The sequence below is a fragment of the Coregonus lavaretus genome (assembly GCF_964263955.1).
Source record: "Coregonus lavaretus genome assembly, chromosome: 10".
In the NCBI taxonomy this organism is placed as follows: Eukaryota; Metazoa; Chordata; class Actinopteri; order Salmoniformes; family Salmonidae; genus Coregonus; species Coregonus lavaretus.
In genome coordinates, this window is record NC_139997.1 from 36,428,334 (window position 1) to 36,454,161 (window position 25,828).

At 43.0% G+C, this 25,828-nt stretch overlaps 2 protein-coding genes across 2 annotated transcripts in view; one reads left to right on the forward strand and one right to left on the reverse strand.

The window, feature by feature from the left end:
* Positions 1-370: 370 nt before the first annotated feature.
* On the reverse strand, positions 371-7,066 carry LOC311136580 (E3 ubiquitin ligase RNF121-like). The gene is made up of 9 exons (XM_084170767.1): positions 6,810-7,066; positions 5,861-5,898; positions 5,441-5,582; positions 5,004-5,158; positions 4,662-4,769; positions 2,722-2,842; positions 2,468-2,601; positions 1,753-1,854; positions 371-1,259 (listed from the first exon to the last, which is right to left on the reverse strand). Exons 1-9 carry the CDS (start codon positions 6,915-6,917, stop codon positions 1,139-1,141), a joined length of 1,029 nt encoding a protein of 342 aa, XP_084026893.1. The 5' UTR covers positions 6,918-7,066; the 3' UTR covers positions 371-1,138.
* A 460-nt stretch (positions 7,067-7,526) lies between these two features.
* LOC311135870 (uncharacterized protein) overlaps positions 7,527-25,828 on the forward strand; it is a 35,596-nt gene continuing 17,294 nt past the window's right edge. Inside the window, exon 1 of the mRNA XM_084169893.1 lies at positions 7,527-7,638. Coding sequence (XP_084026019.1) covers positions 7,541-7,638 — 98 coding nt within the window. The 5' untranslated portion in view covers positions 7,527-7,540. The remainder of the gene's footprint in view (positions 7,639-25,828) is intronic.

Consider the following 25,828-nt stretch of genomic DNA (forward strand, 5'->3'; position numbering starts at 1 on the left):
TCAACCACCCACCCTAAACAAACATGCAAACTGACACACAAGAGGGAATTCCCTGTGCGCAAGTTATGCTGATATTTACCAAGCATAATATGGAGATTCATTTAACACATGATCATGAATCATTTAACAAATGTGAAATATTGGGGTGAAATACAGATTAATATATTTTGATCAACATGCTGTATTTTCTCACAGAACTGACAACACAATATTTCAGTGGGTGACCCCCAATCCTGATCCAGAAGTTTCGGTCTGGTAAGTTTCTTTCCCAGAACTTGACATACAGGAAGCTATATACAAAATCCCCCAGGTCATTACCTATTCTATTCAAGTAAATATGGTCTAAATTAAGTAACGTCTACACCTGAGCTTGACTGCGTCACGTTTATTAACAGACAAGAACAAAAACACGACAATAAAGTAAACAACCAAAATTATCAAATGTTATTCACCTTTTTGCATACACTGTCTTTTACAGTACCTGTTCCTGGAGAGCCATCTGGGCTGAATACAGACAGGAGAGGCCGTCTGAGGGAGGCTTGAGGAGGGCATATTGGAGAAAGAGTGCCCCTCTTAAAAAGATGACTGTAGTAGGATAGGATACACTGTCTGAGACTAGTGCTCCTGAGGAACCAGAAACTCTCCCCCCAGCCGCCACATTCAACCAGGACCTTCACTAACAAAAGGCGCGGATTTAACACACAAAACGAAAGACTGTCACTCTGCAACACTCCACTCATTCATCTGAGCCGTGTTAACCACTCATTACCGTAGAATCCAACAAATATCAACAAGAAAAGTTAAGACAAATTATTTTGAAAAAGCATCTCCATCAAAAAACTGAGAACCATTTTACTATGCTATGAAATGTACACTGCATTTGTTTTAGTTGTGATAGACTAAACAAAAATTAAAATTAAACCGACATCCAAACCCAGATTTCTTGTAAAATTCAAATAAATCTTAAATACAGATACTATGTGCCTATAAATCTATACAAATAGTACAGGTATAGACACAGTTTATAATAGATGTTCGTATAGTCCATGGTGAGGACTCCAAGTCTCCCTCAGTCAGACCAGTGAAGTATCTTCCATCTCCATACTGCTTGTGTGTCCCTCTCCTCCACTTTCCCAGGTCACTCCAACCCCAGGATGTAGTTGATGCCTTGGACAAATCCAATGATTACAGGTTGCCAAGCAACAAGGTAGCGGAGCCAGTCCAGGAGTTGTCCATACATGACATGTGGCTTCTCCCAGCTTCGTATTATGGGTCAAGGAGATATAAACAAGTGACGACCCCACCCCCAAACCAAACCCTTACAAACCAATTCACATATCCAGTCTGTGATAATATATTGTGAGATCTTTCAGGACCTTACTAGAATCAGTCTTGATAGTGGGGAATGGACAATAACATCTCTGGAACATCCGTAACAGTTTGTGTTTACATGTCAATGAACAACATCACTGTGTGTAAACTTCCCAATACTTTAGCATTTATAGGAAACACAACCTATTCCCATCATGACCAAGCAGAGTGAAACTAACTTGACCTCTGTACTGTGTGACCCTGTCATCCCAATCATGCTAACCAACAGACAAGGACACTGGGCGAAACAATTAGTGACAATGAGTCACAATGAGTGAGACAAATCGCAACATGAGAGCAAAAGACAGACACACACACACAATACGAAAGAGACATATTAGACATCAAACACTCATATGAGCGCAGAAGAGTAAAGGATACGGGTTACTGAACATTCTCTTCAGGTCCACCTTTTCTTTGCAGTACGGGCATATCTGCTTCTTTCCCACGATGCACCATCCTCTTATGCAGAACTCATGGAATCTGAGGCAGAGAGAGTTAAGGAGCCAGGTAGAAGGTGGAGGGGTGGTGTTACATTTGTGTGCATTCAATCTTAAAAAACATGAGAATAACTGCAAAATATGGCCAAATATGAAACATTAGGTCAAATCGGGTCAAACGCTGTAGGCATAGCTAACTGCTTGGTGAAATACACAATTCTGGATGGTTTTTTCCTACTTCCCTGTGGCACACTGTAATAACCATATCAGCAAGCTCACCAGTAAGCTATTAAAATCTGATGTCCTCAATGTGAACATTGGTACCACAAATGCCATAAAACGTGACATTTCACCTCATGGAAGAGTCATTACAGGAGACGACATAGGGCACCATTATTTATAGAAACAGGAAGTGGGATGGGCACATGGTACAGTGTTACTGATGTTCACGGGAACAACAGTCATATCTCAGAGATAAAGTTCATGCGCATGTTTGTTTGGTCAATTTCCCTTTGGCTTTTGTGTGCGTACACCACATGTTTTCCGTGACAGACAGAGTTACAGCTTTTATGCAACAGACAAACCAGTTCTACCACAACATCATGCTCCTACGTGCATATTTATCTAGAGAATATTTCTTAAATGATAAAGGATACACATGGTTGCAGGATAGTCTGTAGGTGTTCTCGATGATTCCCTCCTCGCTGACGTCGACCAGAATGGGCTGGCCACACACAGCGCAGATACTGTCAGAGAGGTGCTTGGTGGGCATTCCAGACGCACTGTAGTACTAGAGAAGACAGAGACACAATGTAATGTTGCTGGACAGATTCACAGCCTTTACTATAAAAAAAAAACTAGTCAGTGAGATATTGTACAACTACCAACTTGACAGGCCCTGGATACTTACCCCCACTGTCGATGCCATGAAGTCTGCACACATTTCAGCAAAGTCCCTACCCAGGACCCCATAGTACAGACCATAGAACAGCAAGGACACACCAAAATCCATTGCGTCCTCTGGCTTTATTCTGGAAATAAAGTAAACCAAAAACATCAATAGACACTATTATCATGGTTAAAACTTTACAACTTCGCAAAGAAAGCTCTGGCGCCACTTCCATAAATCAAAACATATTTGAAGGATTCTGAGATAAAATGACTACAGTGGGGGAAAAAAGTATTTAGTCAGCCACCAATTGTGCAAGTTCTCCCACTTAAAAAGATGAGAGAGGCCTGTAATTTTCATCATAGGTACACGTCAACTATGACAGACAAAATGAGAAGAAAAAAATCCTGAAAATCACATTGTAGGATTTTTTATGAATTTATTTGCAAATTATGGTGGAAAATAAGTATTTGGTCAATAACAAAAGTTTCTCAATACTTTGTTATATACCCTTTGTTGGCAATGACACAGGTCAAACGTTTTCTGTAAGTCTTCACAAGGTTTTCACACACTGTTGCTGGTATTTTGGCCCATTCCTCCATGCAGTTCTCCTATAGAGCAGTGATGTTTTGGGGCTGTCGCTGGGCAACACGGACTTTCAACTCCCTCCAAAGATTTTCTATGGGGTTGAGATCTGGAGACTGGCTAGGCCACTCCAGGACCTTGAAATGCTTCTTACGAAGCCACTCCTTCGTTGCCCGGGCGGTGTGTTTGGGATCATTGTCATGCTGAAGGACCCAGCCACGTTTCATCTTCAATGCCCTTGCTGATGGAAGGAGGTTTTCACTCAAAATCTCACGATACATGGCCCCATTCATTCTTTCCTTTACACGGATCAGTCGTCCTGGTCCCTTTGCAGAAAAACAGCCCCAAAGCATGATGTTTCCACCCCCATGCTTCACAGTAGGTATGGTGTTCTTTGGATGCAACTCAGCATTCTTTGTCCTCCAAACACGACGAGTTGAGTTTTTACCAAAAAGTTCTATTTTGGTTTCATCTGACCATATGAGATTCTCCCAATCCTCTTCTGGATCATCCAAATGCACTCTAGCAAACTTCAGACGGGCCTGGACATGTACTGGCTTAAGCAGGGGGACACGTCTGGCACTGCAGGATTTGAGTCCCTGGCGGCGTAGTGTGTTACTGATGGTAGGCTTTGTTACTTTGGTCCCAGCTCTCTGCAGGTCATTCACTAGGTCCCCCCGTGTGGTTCTGGGATTTTTGCTCACTGTTCTTGTGATCATTTTGACCCCACGGGGTGAGATCTTGCGTGGAGCCCCAGATCGAGGGAGATTATCAGTGGTCTTGTATGTCTTCCATTTCCTAATAATTGCTCCCACAGTTGATTTCTTCAAACCAAGCTGCTTACCTATTGCAGATTCAGTCTTCTCAGCCTGGTGCAGGTCTACAATTTTGTTTCTGGTGTCCTTTGACAGCTCTTTGGTCTTGGCCATAGTGGAGTTTGGAGTGTGACTGTTTGAGGTTGTGGACAGGTGTCTTTTATACTGATAACAAGTTCAAACAGGTGCCATTAATACAGGTAACGAGTGGAGGACAGAGGAGCCTCTTAAAGAAGAAGTTACAGGTCTGTGAGAGCCAGAAATCTTGCTTGTTTGTAGGTGACCAAATACTTATTTTCCACCATAATTTGCAAATAAATTCATTAAAAATCCTACAATGTGATTTTCTGGATTAATTTTTCTCAACTTGTCTGTCATAGTTGACGTGTACCTATGATGAAAATTACAGGCCTCTCTCATCTTTTTAAGTGGGAGAATTTGCACAATTGGTGGCTGACTAAATACTTTTTTCCCCCACTGTAACTACACAAGGATGATCCTTGTTAACCACTGGTATTGTCCATAAATACACAATTATGCCAAGAAATAACCAGATCTTACCTAAATATCAAGTTAATGCCAAACAGTGTAAACATAACGACAGAGTAGCCCACTATCCCTGTAGCATAGCTGATCTTGTAAAGGAGGAGGAACCATTTGTAGACCAGCCTGTCCACAGAAACAAGGGAACATTCAGACATATTTCAGCTAACTGAGGTGAATGTGAAGAAACATAGATCATTTTTTTGACTAAAGTAGCACTTACTGCAAGACAGGTTGGGTTTGAGACTTTTGACCTCTTACCATGACCATTTCATCATGCATCACCTAGGCATTCTGTATATTATGAGGTATCATATGGATGTGTGTAGATACTACCTGGCCTTGTGTAGGGGGCCTTACCTGGGCGTGGTGCACTCCAGTGGCTTACGTGTGGCGCGGTAGGTAACGTATGCAGTGACCACAGAGAAGATTAACCACGTGAAAAGGAACCTCCACCAGTGAAGCTTGGTGGTGAAGTACAGAGGGACCACCCACATCTGGAACAGAGTCACCAGCTAGAAGAAGAGAACACACATTTTAAAGTACAGACGCACACAGACACACATAGTTCAATTTGAGGCTGAATAATCCTGAGAACCAGACAGTGTACAGTTGAAGAAGCTGGTCTGTGGACATTTTGTCTGTACAGTATGTGAAGTATGATTTGTATGATTTGCCTGCAGGTGTGTGCAGGGCATGCTGTGTATTTCCTCTTCTGCACGCAAGTCAGCATGTGTTTGTGTGTCTGCGTGAGCATGACTGTGCAGTGTGAGAGTGAGATTGTCTGTGTGTCTTACATTGTAGGACTTGGGGTGCCTCTGTTTCCATTGCACAAGGACCAGCTGGGCAATGACCAGGGTGACAATGAGGATCAGCACCATCTCAGCGTGCATGGCCTCATGGCCCTTGTGTTTTGCATGCATCCTGGCATGCTCCAACCTATGAAGACAGACACACACACACACACAAACACACATAGACTACAATCAACCTAGAGCTCAGGCATGGGTATCCAATATGATAAATCACTAAGTATCTGGATAGATTCTTATAATAGTCACAATCATACCAGTTTTCATTGGAAGGAAACATTGATAAACTAAGGGCTCTACATTATATCAATAATCAGACTGCATCAAAACAAGATAATGTTGAACTTGACTTGTGATGTAAATCTAATTTGCAGTCAGAATGAATAATTGTGTTTAGAGACTGACCTCCACTTCTCCTCCGGTGACAGATGGGACAAGTCGACCTAAAGTGAAAACAAACCAAACAGACATTCACAATGATTCCAAACGCTTCTAAATCAATTAGTTACAAATCTACATATACATACATTCACATAGAACCTCTGAAATAAACAGTCACAATATATCTACAAAATACAATGATTGCATCAAAAATGAAAACGTTAAATCAGTCTGTATTCTGATCAGTGATCATTTGGGTTGGGAGGCTGTCGGTTGTGGACAGACATGTGAATACTACAAGGGATGAACCCTGCTGGCCAACAAAGAGAATAGGCACCGTTTCTGTCCATTATAGCTAAATGGTGAGAACACTAGCCTTTGGTCCAAAATAGTGATTAGAGAGCTCGAGCTGCCAGGACAGAGGATGGATTAGGCGTCAGCTAGATGACCTTTGACTCAGTCTGCCACATCAGCTATTGCATGGAGTGCCATCTAATGAGTGCTAGCTACTGCTACATCACTGATGCAATTGTTATTGCAAAGGGAAACGGGTTGTCAAGCAAAAGCAGCAAATTGGAGGCAGCTAAACCAGAATGATCCATTTAGTTAGATATCTTTGGCTACTTAAATAGCCACCTAGCTAAATAGTTAGCTATCAGCTACCATGTACAAGACAAGGGCGTGATGATGATGGCCCTTCAAGTTGTACGTTTGTGTTGTAGCTGACGGCACTATAATATACTTGGTTTTGCTAATGCACTCAATAGAGACATGCACTCATGATAGCCTACCTGTCTAGCTAAAAGGGAAGACAGCTGGGAAGTTAGTTAGCTAGCAAAGCTAACATCGTGTGACGTTTACTAGCCGGTGCAAGAGGCAGGTCTAGTCCATATTGCCTTGGCTGTGAGCACTTCACAATTCACGCAATTCGTTTTTTCTGATTCTACAACCGTAACACATGTGGTACCCTAACCTGATTTGGTTCATCGTGATGTCCGAGTCCATGATCGTGTTCTACACCATCAACCTCCACCTCAAACACCCCCGCCATCTTCGGGAGTGCTGTCAATTTCGAGGGCATGCCATTTCCGGTTTGGAAAACATGAGGGCCAATCAAAACACTGCACGCGAGTTATTTTCCGTTTGTCAACAGTATATACAAATATTTTGTATAACTAACCCAAGATAGCCTGTCGTTTCCAATGGGCGCAAATTAATCATAGTGGGAATAAACAAGCAAGGAGATGGGCAGAGCCAAGCACTAGCTAGTGAGATCCTATTGGCGTGTTCTAGCATTTGTCTGCATATTTCTGTTAGGGAACGCCTACTCTGTGAAGTGCGCGTGTGCAATAACTCAATTCGCCCTTGCACTCCTAAACAATGCAATTTTTAGAAACTTTGGAAAAGGGTAAAGACTACAAAACGGAGTCCACTCTGTTTGTTACAGATTCTAGTTTTGGAAACAGAAAACTGCATGGAGATCAAATGTTTCATCGATGAGAAAATTTGCAGAATTTCGGCCAAAATCCATTTCGCTTCATCTTCTTCCACTGCCGGCCACTGGGCTTCCGCTCATCACCATATTATCATATTTGGTAGTGAGTGGAAACACCAACCGGATGCTTCACATGTATACATCTTGTGAAATATCTATCATTGTTCTATCTGTGGTATAGATGGGTTAGCTGACGTCATCACGAAACGATGTGCGCGCTTCCATGGGGCAGAAGTCAGCGTGTTGTTGTGATTCTGCATAGCCAGATTGCTTGCAAGAATGACAAGAAACTGCCATGTGGGGAATCGTAAGTGGCTCGTTTAAGCTCGTTTCATCTTGTTCTTGATACCATGTCTTGTTTTTAAGTGTTTTGACTGATTTCATGTCAATTGCTAATATGGCTCAAATTTGCTCGTGAGCTAATGTTAACTTGCCAACAACTGTATGGATGTACTTGAGAGACAACAAGTGCTCATTGTGCAAATGTATGTGTTTTCAATAAACATTGGCGACTAAATATAGCTTACTCACCAGATCATTTTCCATCAATGAATGTCGATTTAACTCGTTTGACTGCTGATTAAGCAATAAGGCAGGAGGGGGTATGGTATATGGCCAATATACAAGGCTAAGGGCTGTTCTTCAGCATGACGCGACGCGGAGTGCCTGGATACAGCCATTAGCTGTGGTATTTTGGCCATATACCACAAACCCCCAGTGTGCCTTATTGGTATTATAAACAACGTAAAATACTATTTATTGTCATACCCATGGTATGTGGTCTGATATACCACGGCTTTCAGCCAATCAGCATTCAGGGCTCGAACACAGTTTATAATTGTAAATAAATCCATTTTGCGCATGTGGGTAACTATTGATAAATCCGACAGGAGAGTTTGAGTGATGAAAGTTGGAGAGAGGATCTCAATCTCTGAGCAAGAAACACTTGGACGAATGTTAGGCTATTTCTGGCAATTGTGCCATTATTATGTGCCAGATTTTAAGACTACAAACAGTTATAAATGGCCCATTTCCAAGATCTGGGTTTATGATTGTAATTAAACTTTGCCATGGTTTGCTTGGATAGATCCAGGTAACCTATAGCCCCTGATAGGCCTACATCTTCAGATAGTCTACAGTAGCCTAGGCAAGATGTAAACTGAACGATTTAGCAGCTTGCTTAGTTCAAATTACCAGACTACTTTATTCGACATGAATAGTTTGGCGATTTCGAGGTAAAAAGTGTTTGTGTGTCCCAATAGTCTGCTGGAATAGGCTACTGAGGATGGGGTAGTAATTTCAATCACTGAATTTAATATTAATATGTACACTACCAGTCAAACGTTTGGACACACCTACTCATTCCACTTTTTACAATTCTTTACATTGTAGAATAATAGTGAAAACATCAAAACTATGTAGTAACCAAAAAAGTGTTAAACAAATCAAAATATTTGAGATTCTTCGATTAGCCACCCTTTGCCTTGATTTACATTTTACATTTTAGTCATTTAGCAGACGCTCTTATCCAGAGCGACTTACAGTTAGTGAATACATATTTTTATTTTTTTTCATACTGGTCCCCCGTGGGAATCGAACCCACAACCCTGGCGTTGCAAACGCCATGCTCTATCAACTGAGCTACATCCCTGCCGGCCATTCCCTCCCCTACCCTGGACAACGCTAGGCCAATTGTGCGCTGCCCATGAGTCTCCCGGTCGCGGCCGGCTGCGACAGAGCCTGGATTTGAACCAGGATCTCTAGTGGCACAGCTAGCACTGCAATGCAGTGCCTTAGACCACTGCGCCACTCAGGAGACTTGATGACAGCTTTGCATACTCTTGGCATTCTCTCAACCAGCTTCATGAGTTAGTCACCTGGAATGCATTTCAATTAACAGGTGTGCCTTCATAAAAGTTCATTTGTGGAATTTATTTCCTTCTTAATGCGTTTGAGACAATCAGTTGTGTTGTGACAAGGTAGCACCCCTACCTTGTCACAAAGATAGCCCTATTTGGTAAAAGACCAAGACCATATTATGGCAAGAACAGCTCAAATAAGCAAAGAGAAACGACAGTCCATCATTACTTTAAGACATGAAGGTCAGTCAATACGGAACATTTCAAGAATTTTGAAAGTCTTCAAGTGCAGTCGCAAAAACCATCAAGCGCTATGATGAAACTGGCTCTCATGAGGGCCGCCACAGGAATGGAAGACCCAGAGTTACCTCTGCTGCAGAGTATAAGTTCATTAGAGTTACCAGCCTCAGAAATTGCAGCCCAAATAAATGCTTCACAGAGTTCAAGTAACAGACACATCTCAACATCAACTGTTCAGAGGGGACTGTGTGAATCAAGTCTTCATGGTCGAATTGCTGCAAAGAAACCACTACTAAAGGACACCAATAATAAGAAGAGACCTGCTTGGGCCAAGAAACACAAGCAAATTACATTAGACCGAGTCCAAATTTGAGATTTTTGGTTCAAACCGCCGTGTCTTTGAGAGACGCGATGTGGGTGAATGGATGATCTCTGCATGTGTAGTTCCCACTGTAAAGCATGGAGGAGAAGGTGTTATGGTGTGGGTGTGCATTGCTGGTGACACTGTCTGTGATTTATTTAGAATTCAAGGCACACTTAACCAGCATGGCTACCACAGCATTCTGCAGCGATACGCCATCCCATCTGGTTTGGGCTTATTGGGACTATCATTTGTTTTTCAACAGGACAATGACCCAACACACCTCCAGGCTGTGTAAGGGCTATTTTACCAAGAAGGAGAGTGATTGAGTGCTGCATCAGATGACCTGGCCTCCACAATCCCCTGACCTCAACCCAATTGAGATGGTTTGGGATGAGTCGGACGGCAAAGTGAAGGAAAAGCAGCCAACATGTGCTAAGCATATGTGGTAACTCCTTCAAGACTGTTGGAAAAGCATTCCAGGTGAAGCTGGTTGAGAGAATGCCAAGAGTGTGCAAAGCTGTCAAAGGCAAAGGGTAGCTTTTTGAAGAAGCTCAAATATAAAATAAAGGATTGGTCTTCACAAAGTTCGCTGCTTCAGTGTTATGAGATATTTTTGACGCCTTCTTCACAACAATTGAACCTCTCTCCTTGAAGTTCTCGATGATCCGATAAATGGTTGATTTAGGTGCAATCTTACTAGCAGCAATATCCTTGCCTGTGAAGCCCTTTTTGTGCAAAGCAATGATGACGGCACATGTTTCCTTGCAGCTAACCATGGTTAACAGAGGAAGAACAACGATTACAAGCACCACCCTCCTTTTTAAAGCTTCCAGTCTGTTATTCTAACTCAATCAGCATGACAGAGTGATCTCCAGCCTTGTCCTCGTCAACACTCTCACCTGTGTTAACGAGAGAATCACTGACATGATGGCAGCTGGTCCTTTTGTGGCAGGGCTGAAATGCAGTGGAAATGTTTTTTTGGGATGAAGTTCATTTTCATGGTAAAGAGGGACTTTGCAATTCATCTGATCACTCTTCATGACATTCTGGAGTATATGCAAATTGCCATCATCAAAACTGAGGCAGCAGACTTTGTGAAAATTAGTATTTGTGTCATTCTCAAAACTTTTGACCACGACTGAGGGAAAAAAGTATTTGATCCCCTGCTGATTTTGTACATTTGCCCACTGACAAAGAAATTATCAATCTATAATTTTAATGGTAGGTTTATTTGAATAGTGAGAGACAGAATAAATAAATAAAATCCAGAAAAACGCATGTCAAAAATGTTATAAATTGATTTGCATTTTAATGAGGGAAATAAGTATTTGACCCCCTCTCAATCAGAAAGATTTCTGGCTCCCAGGTGTCCTTTATACAGGTAATGAGCTGAGAGTAGGAGCACACTCTTAAAGGGAGTGCTCCTAATCTGTTTGTTACCTGTATAAAAGACACCTGTCCACAGAAGCAATCAATCAATCAGATTCCAAACTCTCCACCATGGCCAAGGCCAAAGAGCTCTCCAAGGATGTCAGGGACAAGATTGTAGACCTACACAAGGATGGAATGGGCTACAAGACCATCGCCAAGCAGCTTGGTGAGAAGGTGACAACAGTTGGTGCGATTATTCGCAAATGGAAGAAACACAAAATAGCTGTCAATCTCCCTCGGCCTGGGGCTCCATGCAAGATCTCACCTCGTGGAGTTGCAATGATTATGAGAACGGTGAGGAATCAGCCTAGAACTACACGGGAGGATCTTGTCAATGATCTCAAGGCAGCTGGGACCATAGTCACCAAAAAAACAATTGGTAACACACTACGCCGTGAAGGACTGAAATCCTGCAGCGCCCGCAAGGTCCCCCTGCTCAAGAAAGCACATATACAGGGCCGTCTGAAGTTTGCCAATGAACATCTGAATGATTCAGAGGAGACCTGGGTGAAAGTGTTGTGGTCAGATGAGACCAAAATGGAGCTCTTTGGCATCAACTCAACTCGCCGTGTTTGGAGGAGGAAGAATGTTGCCTATGACCCCAAGAACACCATCTCCACCGTCAAACATGGAGGTGGAAACATTATGCTTTGGGGGTGTTTTTCTGCTAAGGGGACAGGACAACTTCACCGCTTCAAAGGGACGATGGACGGGGCCAAGAACCGTCAAATCTTGGGTGAGAACCTCCTTCCCTCAGCCAGGGCATTGAAAATGGGTAGTGGATGGGTATTCCAGCATGACAATGACCCAAAACACACAGCCAAGGCAACAAAGGAGTGGCTCAAGAAGAAGCACATTAAGGTCCTGGAGTGGCCTAGCCAGTCTCCAGACCTTAATCCCATAGAAAATCTGTGGAGGGAGCTGAAGGTTCGAGTTGCCAAACGTCAGCCTCAAATCCTTAATGACTTGGAGTCATGTTTTGCAGAGGGGGTCAAATACTTATTTCCCTCATTAAAATGCAAATCAATTTATAACATTTTTGACATGCGTTTTTCTGGATTTTTTTGTTGTTATTCTGTCTCTCACTGTTCAAATAAACCTACCATTAAAACTATAGACGGATCATGTCTTTGTCAGTGGGCAAATGTACAAAATCAGCAGGGAATCAAATACTTTTTTCCCTCACTGTATATGAACTGAATATGCTTGTCAACAACAGCCAGTGTTTATTTTTTTCATTTTTGTTTACCTATAGCCTAATCTGACTGACCGTTACTGTCAATCTAATACATTCTAACAACTGATTGCCAATTGCGATAGAGCTTTGATAACTTCCAATTTAATTAACTAAACATGGCCATTAATGATTGGATAATAACACAAGGCTACAACAACAATACACTGAAGTTATAGGCTATTTATTAAATCTGTTTGCCAGCTCCAGGTAGGCTACACAAGTGGCACAGATTGATTTGCAAGGACTTCAGTGATAGTCATTTCCATTATTTATTGTATCAAATGGCAGCCTACAATGGCATAGACATTAATAGGCTACTTGATGGCCAACCGATGCAAATGTATCATTCTCCACATTTAATGTCAGTTTCATTGAGGACTTTTCCCCATAGCAGAAGCACGCGATGGAGTTCCATAACTTCCATTTCAAATTTTCCATTGCGCATAATGACAAGTTAAATAGCCTACCTACAACTGGTAAAAAGTTGTCAAGACGTTCAAGTGTGCAGCTTTGTCTCCTCTCACTCACGTGACTCGGCCAATAGTGGACTAAGCTGCATGCTGCAGTGCTCTCTCAACACACCGGCCTTCCCCACCACTCAGTCACTCAGCAACAGCCTGCCTCACTGCCTGATAGTCAGCAGCAGCAGGTCACAGTGAAATATATATAATTTTTTAAAAGAGAAATTCCATGGCGGCCACTGTGCAACTTAGAAGTAGGCCAAAAACCCGCAACCCACGACCAATACATTTTCACCCACGACCAATACATTTTCACCCGCGACATCATTTTCAAAGTAGCCCAATTTGCGGGGAAACCATGAACATGGCAACCCTAGTTTTGCCCCATAGTTGTACAGGCCTCGGTTTTGTTTCTAAACAACCAACCCGAAGACTCTGTGGTATGTGTTTTTTTTCCAGGTGGAGGGAAAACTGTAGAAGTATAAAACTGTTCAGCTGATGGTGTCTGACATTTTAAATAAACACATAACTAATTCATTTGACCTATGGCCCAAGTGAAAATTAAACACCTTGTTTCATTCACTTCACAGGTAAATTCTTGCATATAACTGTCAACTAGCCAGCAGATACAACCCGCTTGCTTACAGCTGCACTAGGGTCGGACAGGCTTCCTGTTTAGATTAAGACACTGCGGAGCCGGCGCAAGGTAAACGTACCTCAATCCAGGGATGAGAAATGCTTTTTACAATTCGGAATACAACGCATTTCTCATCCCTGGACCGAGAAGATTGAACGACTTCCTTCTCTGTCAAGGAAGGGGGGCAAATGGGGGGATTATGCCAAAAAAGGAGAAAGTGGGGGACAATAAGCAAGAACACACCCCTTCAAATGTAAATAATAATAATAATAATAATAATAATATGCCATTTAGCAGACGCTTTTATCCAAAGCGACTTACAGTCGTGCGTGCATACATTTTTGTGTATGGGTGGTCCCGGGGATCGAACCCACTACCTCGGCGTTACAAGCGCCGTGCTCTACCAGCTGAGCTACAGAGGACCACAATGTAAACAATGTATAACTAAGTAGCCATGTGTTATGTTGCCCTGAAACAGCCCTAGGAACTGTAAATTACAAGGTACATTTAGATTAAGCTGTAAATTACTAGTTGAGTTTAGATTAAGCTTGAACCCCGCCATGGCTGCTTATAGCTATTATTGTTTAAATGGTTTTGTACTATGGTGTCCAACAGGTGACTAAATTAGTGACAGTTGCCTTGTGATTGAAAACTGGACACAAATGTAATTAATGAAGCACCAATTTATTAAAGTCTGTTTACACAACCCTAGCTTGAACCCCACCATGGCTGCTTGCAGCTTCGTGTTTAAATGTTTTTTCATTATGGTGTCCAAAATGGGGCCACTGTAAATGAGTGAAGGGTTCTTTGTGACCGAAAACTGGACACAAATGTAATTAATTAAACACCAATTTATTAAAGTCTGCAAAGATAAATAATACTGCACATTTTCACAAGGGGAACATTGAACATCAGCTCACACCAGATGCCACACCTGTACAAAATGTGGAAAACAACACAGTGAAAGAAATGACAGGATAATGTGTGCCCCGTTTCTCTCATTTTGTGTACAAGTTTGTTTACATCCTTGTTAGTGAGCATTTCTCATTTGCCATGATAATCCATCCACCTGACAGGTGTGGCATATCAAGAAGCTGATTAAACACCATGATCATTACACAGGTGCACCTTGTGCTGGGTAAAATAAAAGGCCACTCTAAAATGTGCAGTTTTGTCACACAACACAATGCCACAGATGTCTCAAGTTTTGAGGGAGCGTGCAATTGGCATGGTAAATACAGGACTGTCCACCAGAGCTGTTGCCAGAGAATTGAATATGCATTTCTCTACCATAAGCCGCCTCCAACGTCTTTTAGAGAATTTGGCAGTACTTCCAACTGGTGTCACAACCGCAGACCACGTTTATGGCGTTGTGTGGGCGAGCAGCTGATGTCAGCGTTGTGAACAGAGTGCCCCATGGTGGCGGTGGACAATGAACACAATTGCGTTTTATCGATGGTAATTTGAATGCACAGAGATACCGTGATGAGATCCTGAGGCCCATTGTCATGCCATTCATCTGCTGCCATCACCTCATGTTTCAGCATAATAATGCGCGGCCCCATGTCGCAAGGATCTGTACACAATTCTTGGAAGCTGACAATGTCCCAGTTCTTCCATGGCTTGCATACTCACGAGACATGTCACCAATTGAGCATGTTTGGGATGCTCTGGATCGACGTGTACAACAGTGTGTTCCAGTTCCCGCCAATATCCAGCAACTTCACACAGCCATTGAAGAGGACTGGGACAACATTCCACAGGCCACAATCAACAGCATGATCAACTCTATGCGAAGGAGCTGTATTCCCGTGTAGCTCAGTTGGTAGAGCATGGCGCTTGCAACGCCAGGGTTGTGGGTTCGATTCCCATGGGGGACCAGTATGAAAATGTATGCACTCACTAACTGTAAGTCGCTCTGGATAAGAGCGTCTGCTAAATGACTCAAATGTAAATGTATCGCGCTGCATGAGGCAAATGGTGGTCACACCAGATACTGACTGGTTTTCTGATCCACGCCCCTACTTTTATTTAAGGTATTAGTGACCAACAGATGCATATCTGTATTCCCAGTCATGTGAAATCCATAGATTAGGGCCTAAGGAATTTATTTCAAATGACTGATTTCTTTATATGGACTGTAACTCAGTAAAATCTTAGAAATTGTTGAGTTTATATTTTTGTTCAGTATAGTTGTTTCCATTAACTTGCCCAGTGATTTTTTTGTTGTTGTCCACATTTAGAAATTTGGCATAGAAAATAGATGTGACAATTGCCTGCTAGAGTGCGTTTCCATTTAAGTATCTTGTGTCGATAAAAACAGATGGACGTAATGACGTCACACTTAAAAAATATGTATTTTTCGCAAAAACCTACAGTGTCTAATAAAAATGTAGTGGTTGAAGTGTTTCTATTACCCATTTAGGCAAATTGCCCTCCCACCTACAGTGCATTCGGAAAGTATTTAGACCCCTTGACTTTTTCCACATTTTGTTACGTTACAGCCTTATTCTAAAATTGATTAAATTGATTTTTTTTACTCATCAATCTACACACAATATGCCATAATGACAAAGCAAAAACTGCTTGTTTTTAAATTTATGTATTTGGGGATTTTCTCCCATTCTTCTCTGCAGATCCTCTCAAGCTCTGTCAGGTTGGATGGGGAGTGTCGCTACACATCTATGTTCAGGTCTCTCCAGGGATGTTCCATCGGGTTCAAGTCCGGGCTCTTGCTGGGCCACTCAAGGACATTCAGAGACTTGTCCCAAAGCCACTCCTGCGTTGTCCTGGCTGTGTGCTTAGGGTCGTCGTCCTGTTGCAAAAATGTCAAAAAAACTGTTTTCGCTTTGTCATTATGGGGTATTGTGTGTAGATTGATTAGGATGTTTTTTTTATTTAATCCATTTTAGAATAAGGCTGTAACGTAAAAGAATTTGGAGAAAGGGTCTGAAAACTTTCCGAATGCACTGTATCTGTTTCATGTCTCGGGTGGTCCACGAAAGCCAGCATGGAAAGAATGCAATAATTGACTAATATTTGCCATATTCTAATCATTCTCATGTGCCAACGTATTGCCATGGTGAAACTTGCACTCCTGTAGATCTGAAATAATTGGATGGTGAAACTTGCCAGCCAACCAGAAAAGCAAGGCAAAGCAATTCAGGCATTCTTGAAAGTCAGAACAATCTTTGTCCTGCAAAGAAACATTATTTTAATAGCTGAAAAAAATTATTTTGCAAGCAGTAGGCATTTAGCGTTGCGATATATGGTCTCTGATTACTGTAAGTCGCTCTGGATAAGAGCGTCTGCTAAATGACTAAAATACTTGTTCTCCCCACTGTATATGGAGAGTGCATAATCCACAGCTGAAAGAATATACTTTTTACTCCGCTAGGCCGATTATTTTTAAGGATATATTACATATTACTTTCATCACAGTTAGTGCATCTAGTTCAGAAGGTGGAAGTTGTACATGTATATGTCTGATCATCATGCAAACTTATGCAAATTATCTATAACTAATGCTCCAAATCGTGCCACAAGGTGGAGATTTGATTTCTGTATGGAATTCAGGTCTGATTTACATGAATTTATCCTCAAAGAGTCTCAACAAAAAAATATATTACCTAACTGGAGTCCACTTTATCCTTACTAATTCGTCAACAGCATAACAATTTCTCCACCGAGAAGGAGAGAGAGTTATTAATTATCAAATCAGGGTAAATTCCTTACTCAGATTAAGAGCAGAATTTCTAATTCATAGAGTCAGCCAAACTGATTATCTGGACGGTAATAGACCTAGCTTCCTCTTAGCTAGTAAATTAGGCATTAATGATAGTCTTGCTGACATTGTTTCCATTCAGTCTGATGATGGTGTTCTCTTGCATGATTCACCATCAATTAATTTACAATTAAAACATTTCTATGAAAAATAATACAGTTCTGAAGTACAAAATACTTCAGACAGCATGAGACCCTTTTTCGAGGGCTTGTATCTACTGCAACTCTCCTATGATGCACCTATAACGCTCAATGAAAGGGGGATACCTAGTCAGTTGTACAACTGAATGCATTCAACTGAAATGTGCCTTCCACATTTAACCCAACCCCGCTGAATCAGAGAGGTGCGGTGGGTTAACTGCATTGCTCAGGGGCAGAACAGATTTTTACCTTGTCAGCTCGGGGATTCGATCCAGCAACCTTTCGGTTTCTGGCCCAACGCTCCTACCCACCAGGCTACCTGCCGCCCTGCACGATGCATTAAAAAGACATGAACCAAGGTAAATCCACTGGATGGGATGGCATCCCACCAGAATTCTATTGAACCTTTTGGTCTGAACTTGGCCCAATATTATTAGAAATGGTACAAACATCTATTCAAATGGACTTTTTCAATAGAGATGTTAATACTGCAATTATCTCTCTGTTACATAAAAAAGGTAAAGAACCAACTCTGTGTTCAAGTAATAGGCCTCTCTCCCTCATTAACAGTGACATGAAATTGTATGCCAAGGTTCTAGCCAAACGGCTTGAAACCATTTTACACAAATTAGTTCATCCTGATCAAACAGGTTTTGTCAAACATAGATTGGCTTCAGACAATCTGAGACGTCTCCTACAAACACTATATATACAAATGTATGTGGACACCTCTTCAAATTAGTGGATTCGGCTATTTCAGCCACATCCATTGCTGACAGGTGTATAAAATCGAGCACACAGCCATGCAATCTCCATAGACAAACATTGGCAGTAGAATGGCCTTAGTGAAGAGCTCAGTGACTTGGCACCATCATAGGATGCCACCTTTCCATCAAGTCAGTTCGTCAAATTTCTGCGCTGCTAGAGCTGCCCCAGTCAACTGTAAGGGCTGTTATTGTGAAGTGGAAAAGTCTAGGAGCAACAACGGCTCAGCCGCAAAGTGGTAGGCCACACAAGCTCACAGAACGGGACTGTCCAGTGCTGAAGCGCGTAGCGTGTAAAAATGGTCTGTCCTCGGTTGCAACACTCACTACAGAGTTCCAAACTGCCTTTGGAAGCAACATCAGCACAAGAACTGTTCGTCGGGAGCTTCATGAAATGGGTTTCCATGGCCGAGCAGCCGCACACAAGCCTAAGATCACCATGCGCAATGCCAAGCGTCGGCTGGAGTGGTGTAAAGCTCGCCGCCATTGGACTCTCGCAGTGGAATCGCATTCTCTGGAGTGATAAATCGCGCTTCACCATCTGGCAGTCCGACAGACGATTCTGGGTTTGGCAGATGCCAGGAGAACGCTACCTGCCCCAATGCATAGTGCCAACTGTAATGTTTTGTGGAGGAGGAATAATGGTCTGGGGCTGTTTTTCATGGTTTGGGCTAGGCCCCTTAGTTCCAGTGAAGGGAAATCTTAACGCTACAGCATACAATGACATTCTAGACGATTCTGTGCTTCCAACTTTGTGGCAACAGTTTGGGGAAGGCCCTTTCCTGTTTCAGCATGATAATGCCCCCATGCACAAAGCGAGGTCCATACATAAATGGTTTGTAGAGATCGGTGTGGAAGAACTTGACTGGCCTGCACAGAGCCCTGACCTCAAACCCATCGAACACCTTTGGGAGGAATTGGAACGCTGACTGCAAGCCAGGCCTAATCACCCAACATCAGTGCCCGACCTCACTAATGCTCTTGTGGCTGAATGGAAGCAAGTCCCCGCAGCAATGTTCCAACATCTAGTGGAAAGCCTTCCCAAAAGAGTGGAGGCTGTTATAGCAGGAAAGGGGGGACCAACTCCATATTAATGCCCATGATTTTGGAATGAGATTTTCGACGAGCAGGTGTCCACATACTTTTGGTAATGTAGTGTTTAATACACATTACACCTAATATACCAATCCCCCTGTGCAGCCCTGTCAATTGATGCGGAGAAAGGCTTTTGACCGTCTCGAATGGTCTTACCTCTGGTATACTATGGTACTGTGGATTTGGCTAAATGTTTATGACTGTGAAAACACTGTATAGTAACCCCTCTGCGATTGTCTTGACGGGTAACCAATGCACCTCATAGTTCGCCATCAAACGGGGAACTCGTCAAGGCTGTCTAGCGTCCAGCCTCCTATTTGCCCTATCACTGGAGCCTTTAGCCCCAAAAATACGTAAATCCCAAGATATAGGACAAATATCAGTTAAGGACACGGGGCACCAAATCTCATTACATGCAGATTACATATTATTGTACCTTGACAATGTACCATAATGCCTCCCTAATGTGTTAAGTATATTCAGACAATTCAGCAGTATATCAAGTTATAAGAGCAATCTCACTAAATCATCTCTGCTCACACTTAACAAAGCAATGTTCAATCTCAATATAGAATCGAAGATAACAATTGACCAATTTTAAATACCTGGGCATTGACATTTTTCCCTCTAGATAAAATTGTTTCGAAGAACTACAAACAAGTCACAACCGCAATTACAGCAGATCTCGACAGATTATTTAATCTAACATTTAACTTTATCAGGTCAAATTAAAAAAGTTCAAATGAATGTCTTGCCTACACTCAATTTCTTTGTTAGCATGCTTCCTTTGCCCACGCCGTTAGAGTACTGGGAAAATATTAAAAGTTCCGTTTTGAATTTTATATGGAAAGGGAAACGTCCCAAAATTAAAATGACTACACTCCAGCAACCCAAAGGTTTAAGGTCTAGGTTTACCCAACTTCAAGTTATATGCTTTGTCTCTAGGTCCCCTACCCACTTAAGAACTGGTTTGATCCTTAGTTGGAAATAGATTAAAATGCAGTGTCACCATTTACGTTGAAAGATGTACTATTCTCTGCCTTACCTCCTAAGTTTTGCCGTACTCGGTTTGGACCAATCATCGCCCACTCAATACAGACCTGGCAACAAACCAATATTTCGAAATAACCCCCTACCTTTGGTAGGAAAACCTGTCTGAACAAGGAATTCATAAACTTTTGGACATAATGAATGATGGTTTATTATCCTTTCATGACCTAAAAAATATGTATAATTTACCTGGTTCGTCTTTTTCGGTTTATTTTTTTTTGCAGTTAAGAACCGCTATGCGCAATTATGGAGTCCCATTGAGTCAACCAGTGTGAAAATGTATGCACTCACTAACTGTAAGTCGCTCTGGATAAGAGCGTCTGCTAAATGACTAATAAAAATACAAATACCACTCTCATTCCATCCACTCACTGTGTTTTTAGGTAGCCAGAACACAAGTGGAGGTTTTGCTTCAAATTTATGTAAAACTCTACTAGAAGCACTCCGTAAACCAATAGGAATAGTTACGGTATGGAATGCAGATCTTAAAGACTACAAACAAAATACAGATTGGAAAAGAGTCTGGAACAATATCCCAAAGTCCTCCTGAAATGTAAATTATCAACTAATGCACTACAAATTAATTCACAGATTTCATTTGACTCTGCGGAAATGCTGCCAATTTAAACTTGCTCCTATTCCAAATTATCTGTTGTGTTCTCAAAGAAATATTGGAACCTACATGCATGCACATGATGTGGGACTGCCCCAGCGTGAAGACCTTTTGGTCACAGGTTGCCAGGTCTGTGTCGAGCATAGGGAATGGCAGCACCAACTATCTCCCCAATATATTATTGTTGAACGATGACTCTTCACTGACTCTCACAGTACCTCAGAAACTAGTATGGTTGTCTGGACATCCTTTCACTAGAGCTCTCCATCGCTCATGTGAATAGCGGCAAGGAAACAACATTAGATGCATTCAATAGATGAGTTAATGAAAATCAAATTTTATTTGTCACATGCGCCGAATACAACCTTACTGTGAAATGCTTACTTACAAGCCCTTAACCAACAATGCAGTTCAAATATTTACTGTCAATGTCAATAGTCCGGGTGGCCATTTTATTAATTGTTCAGCAGTCTTCTGGCTAGGGGGCAGAAGCTGTGAAGGAGCCTTTTGGACCGAGACTTGGCGCTCCGGTACCGCTTGCTGTGCAGTAGCAGAGAGAACAGTCTATGACTTGGGTGACTTGAGTCTTCGACAATTTTTTGGGCCTTCCTCTACCCGTCTGGTAGGCTCGCGTCACTGGGCAGCTCACGGCTGGGTTTCCCTTTGTAGTCCGTAATAGTTTGCAAGCCCTGCCACATCCGACGAGCGTCAGAGCCGGTGTAGTAGGATTCAATCTTAGTCCTGTATTGATGCTTTGCCTGTTTGATGGTTTGTCTGAGAGCATAGCAGGATTTCTTATAAGCGTCCGGATTAGTGTCCCACTCCTTGAAAGCGGCAGCTCTAACCTCGGTGCGGATGTTGCCTGTAATCTATGGCTTCTGGTTAGGATATGTACGTACGGTCACTGTGGGGACGACGTCATCGATGCACTTATTGATGAAGCCGGTGACTGAGGTGGTATACTCCTCAATGCCATTGGATGAATCCCGGAACATATTCCAGTCTGTGCTAGCAAAACAGTAATGAATGTATTTGCAAATTATGGTGGAAAATAAGTATTTGGTCACCTACAAACAAGCAAGATTTCTGGCTCTCACAGACCTGTAACTTCTTCTTTAAGAGGCTCCTCTGTCCTCCACTCGTTACCTGTATTAATGGCACCTGTTTGAACTTGTTATCAGTATAAAAGACACCTGTCCACAACCTCAAACAGTCACACTCCAAACTCCACTATGGCCAAGACCAAAGAGCTGTCAAAGGACACCAGAAACAAAATTGTAGACCTGCACCAGGCTGGGAAGACTGAATCTGCAATAGGTAAGCAGCTTGGTTTGAAGAAATCAACTGTGGGAGCAATTATTAGGAAATGGAAGACATACAAGACCACTGATAATCTCCCTCGATCTGGGGCTCCACGCAGATCTCACCCCGTGGGGTCAAAATGATCACAAGAACGGTGAGCAAAAATCCCAGAACCACACGGGGGGACCTAGTGAATGACCTGCAGAGAGCTGGGACCAAAGTAACAAAGCCTACCATCAGTAACACACTACGCCGCCAGGGACTCAAATCCTGCAGTGCCAGACGTGTCCCCCTGCTTAAGCCAGTACATGTCCAGGCCCGTCTGAAGTTTGCTAGAGTGCATTTGGATGATCCAGAAGAGGATTGGGAGAATGTCATATGGTCAGATGAAACCAAAATAGAACTTTTTGTTAAAATGTCAACTCGTCGTGTTTGGAGGACAAAGAATGCTGAGTTGCATCCAAAGAACACCATACCTACTGTGAAGCATGGGGGTGGAAACATCATGCTTTGGGGCTGTTTTTCTGCAAAGGGACCAGGACGACTGATCTGTGTAAAGGAATGAATGAATGGGGCCATGTATCGTGAGATTTTGAGTGAAAACCTCCTTCCATCAGCAAGGGCATTGAAGATGAAACATGGCTGGGTCTTTCAGCATGACAATGATCCCAAACACACCGCCCGGGTAACGAAGGAGTGGCTTCGTAAGAAGCATTTCAAGGTCCTGGAGTGGCCTAGCCAGTCTCCAGATCTCAACCCCATAGAAAATCTTTGGAGGGAGTTGAAAGTCTGTGTTGCCCAGTGACAGCCCCAAAACATCACTGCTCTAGAGGAGATCTGCATGGAGGAATGGGCCAAAATACCAGCAACAGTGTGTGAAAACCTTGTGAAGACTTACAGAAAATGTTTGACCTGTGTCATTGCCAACAAAGGGTATATAACAAAGTATTGAGAAACTTTTGTTATTGACCAAATATTTATTTTCCACCATAATTTGCAAATACATTCATAAAAAATCCTACAATGTGATTTTCTGGAAAGAAATTTCTCATTTTGTCTGTCATAGTTGACGTGTACCTATGATGAAAATTACAGGCCTCTCTCATCTTTTTAAGTGGGAGAACTTGCACAATTGGTGGCTGACTAAATACTTTTTCTCCCCACTGTAGTTATGTGATGACATCACGTGTACCTTCAAAAGTATTTGGCAATCATAATTTATTTGAAAAACACTGTTTCCATCATCATTTGTCGCAATAAAGGAAATGCACCAGTCGAACGGATAAAAAGGTTGTCGATCTTTAGAAAATGTCTCCTATCTGCCATTTCCATTACACATGTGTAGGGCGACCCAGCCCCTGAAGTGACTCTTCTTATCAACTGTATGCAAGGATTCCTTTGTGTTATCTTAGGAATGACTCATTATCTTGCCAACCCCCATTGTCTCACCTCTGAGAAGCAGAGGTAATATCCTGTAGGTTTGATATCTGATTGGAGGCTAACTTTATAGTAATACTGTTGGTCAACAACTCAGTTTTTGAATCCAATCAACTCAGATGCTTATAAAAGGGTCTTAGATTATTTGTTCTTTCTCTTATTTGTTCCTGACTTGCTGTGGTGAGATACCTACACTTTTTCTCTCCCATGAGCAATGGGCCATGGCCCATAGCTCATGAGAGAGAGAGAGACTTTTATAAAAATGGGAACATAAGCAAACTTATTTTCCACACAGACTATCCCCTGGCATGGCACAGTGCTATACTAGCACACTACCCCTCTGTTAAGAGGGGGGGTGTTAGCGATGGGTGGAAACTCAGGAAACTAGACAACGAGGACTCTGAGTCGTCTAATATAAATCTCTATAAATCTGGAACAGTTTTGGTACAGTGCAACACCAAACAGTTCCAGCTGGACTTTCACCTAATCAAAGAAATAGCTCAGCAGGAGAAGCTCTCCCTTGAGAAAGATACCCCCACCCCGAGCGGGTCAGACCAGACCTCTTCATTAAATAACCCCACAGAGTAACCTCAAGCTGAAAGTCAACTTCCCAGCACAGAGTACTACTCCCTCATTGAAATGAAGGATAAATTCACCCAGCTGGAGGTAAGGCAGGTGGAGCTGGAACAGCAGGTGAACACACTCCAGTCAGCACAGACCCAGACAACAGTCCAGCACAACAACACCCCCTTAACTAGACATGGAGAGCTGGAGGTGTAGAGAGACATGTCTGCACTCTGGACTGTGGTGAGACAACATCAACAGGAGAAAGAGCAGGAGCAGGAGAAGAACAGAGCACTAGAGGAGAGGATCAGAGTGCTGGAGGAGAAGGTGAGAATGATGACGGGTGTCAGAGAACAACCCATTAGAGAGCTGGCCACCCCCGCAGAGAAGCCAGCAGAACAGCCCATCTTTGATCCTGGCCAAAGTCTCGACACCGCAGCAGAACAGTACACCCTAGACCATGACCATAGCCTCAACATCACAGCCAGACAAACAAATGAAGAACCCCAAGCCCTGGGGCTCCCAACCCCTCTGAGCACCCCCCCCCCCCCCCCCCCCCCCCCCCCCCCACACACCCACTGAGGACATACACAAGTCCTTACGGACTCAAACGGGAAATACATACAAGAAAATACACTTTTCCCCAAACACACAGTGTCTAAACTCTGGTGTCCAAACACCCAGCCCGCCCTAGACCTTCTGTCTGAGGACCAACTAGGATCACCCAGCCACATAATACACACAGGCACAAACGACCTGAGAACACAGCAGGAAAGAGTGGCCACAGCACTCAAGGGAGTGATAGAAAAAGCTTCTTCTACTTTCCCCAACGCACAAGTGGTTATCTCAACCCTGCTACCACAAAAATACTTCCACCCTGCTACCATACAGCAGGTAAATGACTAAGTATTTCCCGTGACTGTGCATCAAAACCAAATGTCTACCTGGCCCACCACTCCACCCTGGACGTGAACAGCCTTTACGACCAGGTCCACCTATACAAGGCAGCAGTGCCCACCTTCGCCTGGACCATAAAGGATATCGCCCTCAACCGCAGACCAAACACCTCACATAGGAGCAACAGATCAACAGACACCCTGCCCAGACCAGCGAGACACTCTCCCAGACCCCCCCCCCCCCCCCCCCCCCCCCAGACCTACATATAGAGGCCCCCGCCGAGAGGACCTACATCCAGCCCACAGCACCATCAGCCACATCTACACCCCCACCCCCACCAATTAACACCCCACCAAGTCAACCATGCCCACACCCCATTTAGGCCCCCTCAGATCAGACCTATGCCCCTCCTACTCACCCCATGCCCCCCACTCCCGCAAAGAGGGCCTCAACATGAAAGTCACACATACGCCCAGGCCGTGAGCAGGCAAACAGGCCCAACCCCCACTCATACACTAGCCCAAGCCAATGGCATGTACCAGATGCTCAGCAGGCTCTGCTCACAATTACTGGCCTGAGGCCAAACCACACGACCAACAACATTAGACACCTTATGGAACAC